Source organism: Sphaerodactylus townsendi, linkage group LG04, assembly GCF_021028975.2.
Source record: "Sphaerodactylus townsendi isolate TG3544 linkage group LG04, MPM_Stown_v2.3, whole genome shotgun sequence".
Taxonomy (NCBI): domain Eukaryota; kingdom Metazoa; phylum Chordata; class Lepidosauria; order Squamata; family Sphaerodactylidae; genus Sphaerodactylus; species Sphaerodactylus townsendi.
Window position 1 is genome coordinate 120,772,734 of NC_059428.1, and position 11,192 is coordinate 120,783,925.

An 11,192-nucleotide genomic window follows, 5' to 3' on the forward strand; every position below is an offset into this window, starting at 1 on the left:
TGCTTGTCGATTTCTGGAATTCTTACAGAATGCTACGCTAAGTACATTTTGGTATGATCCTGCAAACAGTATGCTCAGGGTGAATTAACACAAAACAGTCATGCCTTACCAGTTGGGTAAAAAAAATCACTTGATCTATAAATGGAAGGACTATATGAATATTGGTAGAAAGGGGAAACAGACAACCAAACATGCCTTGACAGCCAGCTTCTCTTGCTTTAGGACACACGCATGCTATTGAATCAGTCTTGGAACTGAGATTACATTTCAATACACAAGTGCATTCCTCCTTCAGATCAGAATCACCAGACTTACAGAGAAGCCTTTACACTATTACACATCTTTTTGTTGTGAAATCTTCAGTGAACCCAGGATTCCTCAAAAGACAGTAAAAAGACTGGTACTAAAAGGATGGAAATGGGTCTGCTTTTCTGATCCTCAGCCCCATTAAATAAAAGGGTGCTTCTTTCTGAGCAGGTCTTCTTGGGATTGCTCTCCTTGTAATTATAAATGTCAAACATGGCACGACAACTGGTGTTTATTAGAAAACCTGTGGAAGTATGTTTCTGAATGCATGGTAGTTATTCAGTACTGATTCATGTTAGGAAAAAGCCATTATTAACTTAGCTCAGGGGTCTGCTACCTGTGGCTCTCCAGATGTTCATGGACTACAATTCCCATGAGCCCCTGCCAGCATGGTCAATTAGCCATGCTGGCAGGGGCTGATGGGAATTGTAGTCCATGAACATCTGGAGAGTCACAGGTTGCAGGCCCCTGACTTAGCTATATGATATATCAGGCAATAGCTGCAGCCCCCACTTGTGATATGTTTTGCCATGCAGTTGCATGCTATGTAGGTGGGATCATACGGTCAACGTTATTCTCAGATTTACACATATGTGTGTGCAGCTGACTGATGGAGAAACCAGCAAGGGGTTTTCAAAGAAAGGGTGCAGCAGAGGTGGTTTGCCACTGCCTTCCTCTGCAGAGTCCTTCCAAGAACGGACTCTATTTAGCTTCAAAGATCTGACAAGATTGGGCTATATCTACCATGCTGCCTTCATTCCCACTTACACACTTACATATAGGGGGGAAAGTTCTGTTTGGAAGTATTGGAATGTCAGTTTCATTTCTTTTGCCTGTCAGTTTCATTTCCTTTGTTATGTGTTTGATGCTGGAAGAACAGGATATGGTCTTCCTCACTGTTTTCTTGTTTTATAAACAAAGGATTACCTAATTCATTTCCAAGGTCAATGTAAATTAGTACAGTAACAGCCACTTCGTTTCTTCAATAAATGCCTGGAAAACTAGTTCAATATACAAAACATTTTTTTAAGTGACAGAGAAAAGGAAAATTACTGGGTTACCTGGAGAAGTAATCCCTAGAGTTGGCAGCAGTAAGCAGACATTTCAACAACAGAAAAAAAAGACTTGCATAACAATATAAAGACTTGTGCGTCCAATCTCATGAGGAGGAGAAGAGGAGTTTGGATTTATACCCCACCATTCTTTCCTGTAAGGAGACTCAAGGTGGCTTACAAGCTCCTTTCCCATCCTCTACCCACAACAGACACCTTGTGAGGTAGGTGGGGCTGAGAGAGTTTGAAGAGAATTGTGACTAGGCCAAGATCACCCAGCAGGAATGTAGGAGTGCGGAAACACATCTGGTTTACCAGATTAGCCTCCGCCACTCAGGTGAAGGACTGGGGAATCAAACCTAGTTCTCCAGATTAGAATCAGATTATTACAATGTACAACAGTGTATGTGCAGTGCTGCTTAATGATCCCTCGGCAGCCAGCATGGTGTAGCCGTTAAGAGCGGTGCATGATAATCTGGAGAACTGGGTTTGATTCTCCACTCCTACATATGAAGCCTGCTGAGTGACCTTGAGCTAGTCACAGTTCTCTCAGAACTCTCAGTCCCACCTGCCTCACAAGGTGTCAGTTGTGGACCAGGGAAGGGAAGGAGCTCGTAAGCTGCTTTAAGACTCCTTAGAGCTGAGATAAGCAGGGTATAAATTCAAACTCCTCTTCGGGCAGATGTTATTACCACCTTGTGGCAGCTGAAGGGCTGAGGTACAGAGATAAGCTCTGGTTTAAGGACACTGAGGAAATTCATAGCTCTATTAAGATCTGAGCCAGAGACTTCCAACTCTTGGACTTAGTCATGCACTCGGCCATATGTAGGATGAGAACACATTTTGCTTGCCTCATCCATGGTGGTGCACAAACAGTTGGGTTAAGAATTCAACTTGCGGCTTTATACAATTATAAACATGGCTAATGTTAGGTTTAACAAGCTTGTGGACAGAAGCAGCAGTTCTCAGGAGCCACCGCAAGATTCCTGCTACATACCACAGCTGCAGTACTGGGCAATGGCCTCTCCCATGCAATTCTGAAAAGAGAAGCATCAAAGGCTTCCTTCTGAGGCATTACATATATCGTGGTGGCGAACCTTTGGCACTCCAGATGTTAGGGACTACAATTCCCAATTGGCCATGCTGGCAGGGACTGATGGGAATTGTAGTCCATAACATCTGGAGTGCCAAAGGTTTGCCACTGCTGACATATATGTTTAGCCCTTTAGATGCATACACAGCAGCTGGAAAGAAGTTTAAAAAGAGGTAGCTGACAAGACAGGTAAGGGGTGGCGTTCCTTGGAAAGCAGGGCACAGCAAACCAGTCACTGCTTGCACAGCTGCGTCCCAATTCAGTCCTGAAGATTAAAACATAAATAAACTAATTATAATGGGGCTTACTTCCAAGAAAAATACGTGGAGAATTAAGGTGACAATATACTTGTGCTTCCCAAGACAGACTCTTGAGTTCATAAGCTTCACATTAACCATGGGATTTTCCCCATGTCCCGGCAGAGAATTTAAAGAAGATAATTAGATACTGCTCAGAGAGTCAGCGCAGTGTACTGGTTAAGAGAAGTGGACTGGTTTGATTTCCTACTCCTCCACCTGGGTAGCACAGGTTTATTATATGGTACACCAGATTGGCTTCCGCACTCCTACATTCCTGCTGGATGACCTTGTGCTAGTCACAGTTCTTGTCACAGGAACTCTCTCAGCCCCACCTACCTCACAAGGTGTCTGTTGCGGGGTGAGGAAGGGAAAGGAGCTTGAAAGCCACTTTGAGTCTCCTCACAGGACAGAAAGGTGGGATATAAATCCAACTCTTCTTCTTCTTCTAATGTGGAGAACTGGATTTGTTTTCCCCACTCCTACATTCCTGTGGGTGACCTTGGGCTAGTCATAGATCTACCTGAACTTTCTCAGTCCCACCAACCTCACAAGGTGTCTGTTGTGGAGAGGAAAGGAAAGGAGTTTGTAAGTCACCTTGAGTCTTCTTACAGGAGAGAAAGGGGGACATAAACCTCCTCTTCTTTCAGCCACACCCACCCACCTCATGGATAATGTCAACCACATTCATAAAAGCAATGCTATTTAGGTTCCTGATTCCCACATTCAAACAGTTCTGAACATGGAGCTTGTTTATACAAACCCTACCTACCCCCTTCACTATAATCAATGCCATTAAGCTCTTTCACTGCATGTACTGAATTTGATACACAAACTAGATGGCAGGAAGCCACACTCCTTGCAATGGCTTTAGATGCAACTTGTTTTTCCCTCCTAGTACATGCCAAACTTGGAAATCATAAAAGATACAGTTTAGGGGCACAACTGTTGTGGGGTCAAGTGCAATGTTTAAGACCTTGCCTCCAGATCTAATGCTAAGCTTTATTATACAGAATAACTAAGATTATGCATTGGAGAAGTTTTCCCAAGAATCACTTAGGAGGAAGGCAAATTTTACATGCTATGCATCACTGCAGGGATTATTCATAATGCTACAGGGCGGTTTTAGCTGGTTTTAATGGATATGTGTTAGAAGATGTACTTCTACCAACTCTCACTGATCATGTGAAGCCCTGTTTACTATTCATTCAAAATGCCAACAGCTATACTGTTCTTCTCCTCGCAATACAGAACAAGCAATACAGACAAGCTTCAAATCCAACCTGACTTTTTTCACCTAGTTTTCCTTCACTGCGCTTTGGGCAGGAAAGCGGATGTACATTTTCAAGCTGACTGACACATTTTAGCCAGGAAAACATGTATTTGACACTCACAAAAAACTAGCAGTCTTTGTTTAAAAAGCATAAAATGATTAGCAGGTCCTTGTGACAATCATGGGTGTATGCAGATATAGACATAGCTGGCACACTGTACAGCTGGTTTCAGCTGAAGATAAAAACCAGTTACTGTTATGATCGAGTTTTTGGAGGAAGGTAAACAACTGGTCTAAGAGGGGTAAATATAAATGCTCAAGAGGCTCGCCGTTCCAACTGTACAAGCACCCTGAGACAGCTCTCTTCCCAACACACAATTTCTTGAATACAATATGAACTAGTCATGCTCTTTTAAACTGACATCAGCACAACCTTCAGCAATATGTTTATCTTGCACTACACGCACTGAACGAAGTTCCGAAGATAAGCACTTGGCGACAGAAACTAAACATATCAAGTCCGATAAACGGAAAAATGCCTATGTGTTCTTTCAACGTTTTCAGTCAAAGTGGGGGAGGGGGTGTTGAAAATTATGTCAAATGAAAGTCTTGCCAAAACTCTTTAAGCACATATAAACGGCCATCTTTTTCTTCCCAGGCAACAAAAACAAAGTACAACGCAGGTGAAAGGGTTCACTTGGAGTCCGATTGCTCCATTCTAAAAATGCCAGTCATCAAGCAGGCAAGTGAACTAAGTGCTACAAGCTTATTTTCTCAAGCGTCATAAAGCGTCCAATTTGCAGAAGGAACTGTAACTACAGTCTCCCCCTCCTTGCAACAGGAAATCACCACCTACAGTTTTCTGCATTCACGGGACAGGTTTGATAGGGTGAAATGCTCAATACTCCCAGGACAGGTTTGTTAGGAGTGAAAACCATATCTTCTCCTTCTACATATGGAATATGGGGGAGAGGTAAGAGGAAGGAGTTTATTTCCAAACTGTTTATGTACAGAGATTGCTTAATATCTATTGTTAAAGAAGTCCCTTTCAAGCAGATTACACCTCAGCCCCTCCAAAAATCCACTAGAAGGAGCAAAGGTATATTAGAAGAGAGAAAAAATAACAATAATGTCCATAGAGTTGCCAGAAGGCTTTTAAAACAATTTAAAAATTTATATCCTTGAGATTTAGTCCCCAAAAGCTCTTAATGTTGTTTATTGGGGGGGGGGGAGCAATCACAATACAATCACAGTAAAATGATCATTTTCAATATCAGAGCCTAAATACTTCTCTGAATAAAAGCATCTTTCTGTTTCATAGTATTTTACAGGATGGTATAGAACAGCAGAATATATAAATATAACTCAGAAGCAAGAAATGGCTCTCTTATCCCTTTTGATTCAGGGGTTCAGATGACAGAGCTACGGTAATAAGTTATATTAACTCAGACTGCCCTCTGACAGGACAAAAAGGGGGCACTATTATTTTGTGATTAGTAATATAAGAATGTATTTGCTACCATCCATGGGCATGAGGGGTTCTCTCAGACAGCTGGAGCAAAGTATTGTGCCTTGGCCCTTTTGAGAAAGAAATAGCAGTCACTGATTTCTAACCATTAATCTCCAATGCAAAAATGTGTTTTCAAACGCAATTTTAAAAATCCCCACTATTACAGTCTTTTCCACCAAAAGATAAAACAAGCAGTCAGTAGTGCTGCGGCAGAAGAGAAAGTGGCATGCTTCCGCAGTAGAAAATATTCATAAGAAAATAAGAAAGAGCCTGCTGGATCAGACCAGAGTCCATCTAATCCAGCACTCTGCTACTCGCAGTGGCCCACCAGATCTGCCCTTGGGAGCTCACATTCAGGATGTGAAAGTAATGGCCTTCTGCTGCTGCTGCTCCCAAGCACCTGGTCTGCTAAGGCATTTGCAATCTCAGATCAATGAGGATCAAGATTGGTAGCCAAAGATCGACTTCTCCATAAATCTGTCCAAGCCCCCTTTAAAGCTATTCCTGAATGTCTATGAACATTAAAGTTCATTTTAAGCGCAATCTTCATCAAAACCATCATTTTGTGGATTATTAAACATGCTGATAAAAGAGCATTTATAGGGCCTCAAACAACTATAGGCAAAATTTGCTTTTTTCAAACAGTGTGTAAGGGAAGGGAGGGGTGGAAAGGAGTCTCCATCTTCCCAACAGCAGGGTTTTTGTAGGGACCCACTTGCCTGCCAATTTGTGGCAACCCGTTTCAAGGAAGCGGGAAATGAAGAGGCACTATGACCATTTCAGCCAAGTCCTCTTCTGATGTCATTTTGCAAGCAGTAGCCGGTTGTCCCACGCTGAGGAGAAAACGGCTCGGAAGCATTCAAACAAAAACATGGGGACAAAGTAGAAGGCTTTGGGCAGAAATGAGCGATTCCATAGCAAGGAAGCACCAAGAAAGCAAGGTAAGGGAAAATACAGAGCAGGGAAGATAGACTCCTGCTCGCAAATGGAGTGCTACTCTAGGAAATGTAGCACATAAGCATTACCGAATAAAAACAGGCCGATGGAGAGGTTGCTTTCAGAATTAAAAAAACAAACCGATAATCTTTAATGGCACAGTACAAAGACCCAAAACAACATACAAAAAATTAAAAGGCAACGTACAAAGCAAAATTAACATTGTTTGTTTATGACCATGCATAAAAACCTGATCATTTGCTCTAGACTCTAGAGCAGAGCTGGATTCACTGTTTAATAGATAAACTGTCTTCTGCTGGTCTGTCCAGCACTCTAAGCCCTTCAATAAGGTTGAGAGGAACTTTGTTCTGGCCTAGTTATGAAGGGGGCAATAATAAAGTACATGGTGTACAGTTTCTGCAGTTTTCAGTGCGCAGATGCAAAAACGCTCACTATGGGGTGTTTTGGAGCCTCTTCCATCCCTCAAAGTGGAAGGAAGCACACTGCATCTGGCCAAAGAGATGACACGCTGGTGCTCGCTTTCAGAATAGCAAGAAACCACCAGGGCAGTTGTCACTGGGCCCACTAGGCGCGTAGTTCTCTAGGGGAAGGCTCTGCCTATGCACAGGTCTCTAGTGCAAGACCGGGCTTCCCTGCAGGAAGGTTCTGTGCAAGCCCTCGGCTCTCCAGAGGATGCTCCTCCCCCCTCCCCAAGGCTCCCTGCTCCACTTGCCAGACCAAGGCATAGCCAGTGCTCTGGCTGAGGAAGCCTGTGGGTTGCTATGTGCTGGTGGGAAGAGTATAGAGGAATGTTGCTCTGTGGTTTCTCCTTCTCCACCTTAGTTCGTGGAAGTCACCTCCATGTTGTTATGGCCACCTTCTGGATCTGAGGGCCAAATTCTCAGCCAGGAAAGAATAAATGTTTCCCTGGGCAGTCAAGGATGCTTGCTGAAACTTGGGAGGGGAGGGCCTGTTAGTACCTGCTTGGTTGGTTAACAACCCAGCTAGGGTTGGGATGAGAGATGCAGTTTCTGTTAGGTCTTCATCCCAGATTGGCATGAGAATCTGTTTTGAACTACAGAACCAGGGGTGGGGGGGAGGGAGGGGGGAGGGAGGGAGAGAGACTGCAGAACTAGGTAGGTCCCCTCAAAGCATTTTACTACAAAGAACGTCCAGAATATGGCGGATTAATATACCATTATACTTTTATCTTTTGGTGGAAAAGAATATAGCCTTGCCGATTTTGTTTTTATACAGCGAACACAATATGGGCCTTTGATGCTCATAGAGGACAAGCCATTAAAAAAGAGAGAGAGATGCTCCTATAAACTGAGGGCTATCTGCAGGATTATAGACTTTTATCATCATAATCAATAAGCTTTAGTTAACTAATTGGTGGGTACAAGTTTTATTTTGGGGACAGTATATTTTAATCTGTAGGTTTCTGAGCTGAGGACAGTCTGAATTATTCTATTTTGATTCTGGCATGTTACTATAGCAGTAAATGATCATGAAAATATTAGATACAACCTGTTCCAAAGGTGAGCCAACTTTTTATTTATTAAACCATGCTGTCTTCCTCTAGAAAGGCAGTTGTGCTAGCCCATTGCAGCATAAAACTCCCCCTTGCAAAATAAAGACTGAACAAGATTTCTTATTCAAAACAGCTTTTATATCTTAACAAAACCTGGGACTTGCCACCTGTTGTATGTGTTAACTACTTTAGCAAAACAAATTAATGGCCTCTGTATTTTGCCTGATTTGAATTTTACATTATTACATTTCACGCTATACTTCTTGAATTTCACCCCTTCTGTTTATAGCTTTGTTGTTGTTTTATAAATGCTTCCTGCCTAAAAATTTTGCCTGGTGAGGACTCACTGACTGACCCATGTAAAAAGGTCAAGATAGTCCCCTAAACAAGCACCTGGTCATTACTGAACACATGCAATGACAGTCACATCAGGACATTTACTAGGCTGCCTATGTTTACATGGTTGGTTTGGTATTGCTTTCCCCAATCATCCAAAGTTCACCCCCAGCAAGCCCCCATAACCATGCTGGAATAAAATCTCCTTTAAGTTCTTTTTATCTTCCTTCAGTAACTTGGGGGAGGGCAGGGTATTAATGCAATTTAAAACAAGTCTTGCATAGTTGATCCTTTACTTAGAAATTAACCAAGTCAATTATTCAGCAATCCTACACACATACACGTTGAAGTAAGCCTACCTGAATTCAGAGAGAGGTTCCCTTCTGAAAATAGAGAAGGGAGGGAGGGAGGGAGGAAAGGAAGGAAGGAAGGAAGGAAGGAAGATAGATGGACAGATGGACAGATGGAGTGTGTGTACACACACATCCACACACACTTCGCAGGTCTAATTCATTACTTAAAAATCAACCAAGACAATTATTCAGCAATTATTCAGCATACACTTAGGCCTGCCTGAATTCAAAGAGAGGCTCCTTTCTGAGAAGAGAGAGAGAGAGAGAGAGAGAGAGAGAGTGTGTGTACTGTGTGTGTATACATACACACACACACACAAATCTTGCATGACTAATCCATTACTTAAAAATCAACCAAGTCAATTATTCAACAATCCTACACACATACACTTTTGGGTAAGCCTTCTGAACTCAGAGAGGGGCTCCTTTACACACACATATACACAGGGGAGGGGGGTTACATACAGATACATATAGATGTGTGTGTGTTTGTATCTATCAACCTATACACACACATATCTACCTACAGTGGTCCCCGCTGTTTCCGCCGTGTTCATCCCTCCGGGTTTCCTCCCCAGTCAACGTCCCGCCGAAGCCCTGCCCTATTCATTTCTAAAGGGGCAAATGGCGAGTGACAGCGACGAGGCTCCAGGCCACCAGCCAAGTGAGGCGTCGGCGAGCCCCCCCACTAAGTCCAGCACACAAACGGGGTCGCCCACCCCGGAGCCCCGCTGCTCCTCTGAGGCGCCTCCCGGTCCCCTTCAGCACCCGGATGACCCCTCATCCACACGACCCCGACCCAACACCGGCGCGTCTCCCTTCCGGGCGAGACCCGGACTGCTTCTCCCCCGACCCCGGTCGTCTCCCAGGCCTGGCCGTCCACTCACCACTTGGTACCGACTGGCGGGCTCCATTTTGGCGGCCGACTCCGGCCCGGGGCCCTGTGCGGCCTCCCTCAGCGCGGTGGTTTCGCGGCGCCCTTCCCGCAACCGCCCTTCGCTCCTTCGGCTGCCTCCTCCTCCTCTTCTCTGGGCGGCCGCGGCGGCTCCTCCTCTCCTTCCAGGCCCGCCCCGCTCGCCTCCGCCTTCGCCTCAGCCCCGCAGGCCGCGCAAGGAGCTCGCCGGGCGGGCCGGCTTCGAAGGGGTCAGCGAGTCTGGGGACCCCCTTTCGCCTCAGAGCCGCCCCTGAAGTGGGGGTGCCAGTGGGGATATACCGAAATATACGGGTTTTTTCTGTCCTCTGTTCAAAGGAGGTTTCTATGCAGACAGAAAACAAGCACAGATTGAGTCATTGCTTTAGTTTTATTTCATCTATGCAGGCAGGAAAGGTTTAAAGCAAGCAGATTGATTTATTATTTCAGCTTATCGGTTTTCCTCACGACCTCCCCACTAAGGCTTGCAAAAAGAAATGGGGTTTCTCACTGCTTTGCAAAAATGTGAGATTCCCCCCTCCCCCCGTCCATTGTAAGGGTTCTTTTGGAATATTTCCTCATCATTGTTCTGTCCTATGCGCTGAAATTAGGTTTCATCTATGCAGGCAGGAAAGGTTGAAAATAATCACAGATTATTCACAGATTATACCACCAGGTCTTGTAAAAAAGAAATCTGGATTTCCCACTGCTTGTTCATCATAAGGGTTCATTTGAAATATACCCCTTTTCTGTCCTTTCACAGCAAGTGTCTTCTATGGAGACAGGAAAGGTTCAAAACAATCACAAGTTTATTCATTATTTTATTTTTCTTAGTTTTATTTGTTATTTTAGCTTTCCTCACGACCTCCTTGCCAGGGCTTGCAAAAAGACATTTGGGATTTCTCACTGCTCAGTGGGTGTGCTTTGCAAAAATGTGACATGGTTCTTTTGGAATATTTCCTCACCATTGTTCTGTCCTATACCCTGAAATTAGGTTTCATCTAGGCAGGCAGAAAAGATGTATATGTATACGTATACGTGTGTGTGTGTATACTTTTAAGTTATATATTGGTTGCATTTAAATGCCGTTGGCTATTAGAGTTTGAATCTTGGATTTATTAGGAACACTTGTAGGGTAAGCACATAGTAATTATTCAAGATTACAAATTTTATGATATAGTACTAGTCACCAGGGATTGATAGTCTGATGTGTGAATGGACAAGACTTTTATATACCGTAAGATGTGAAAATTGTAGAATATGGAATGAAATAGCCCTCACCTTGGTTGCTGGGAGTAAAAACAACCCCTTTTGTGAGGTGGTATTTAACCACTTTGCATAACCAGTAAATGGATTTTAATTTTATGTAATCATATTTCACCCAGTACATCCTGTATTTTGGGACCCTTTGAACCCACTACTAAATCCTTTTCAGGCTCCCTAAGTAGTGCATTCATAAATGGCCAAGTTCTGCCTAGTGAGAGACTTCCAGTGTCTCTTGGACAGCAGTCCAGTAGCACCTTAAAGCCTGCCAACGTTTATTCCAGCACACTTTTGTGAGTCAAAGTTCATTTAGTCAGATGCACAGAGCAT

At 43.7% G+C, this 11,192-nt stretch overlaps 1 protein-coding gene across 2 annotated transcripts in view; it reads right to left on the reverse strand.

Moving 5' to 3' along the window:
* The window catches only part of NDFIP2 (Nedd4 family interacting protein 2), a 62,094-nt gene extending 52,326 nt beyond the window's left edge, over positions 1-9,768 (reverse strand). The window contains exon 1 of one of the 2 annotated variants that reach the window (XM_048493535.1): positions 9,577-9,768. In XM_048493535.1, coding sequence (XP_048349492.1) covers positions 9,577-9,603 — 27 coding nt within the window. In that variant the 5' untranslated portion in view covers positions 9,604-9,768. The remainder of the gene's footprint in view (positions 1-9,576) is intronic. The other variant, XM_048493534.1, reaches the window with a different exon arrangement.
* Between the last annotated feature and the right edge of the window lie 1,424 nt (positions 9,769-11,192).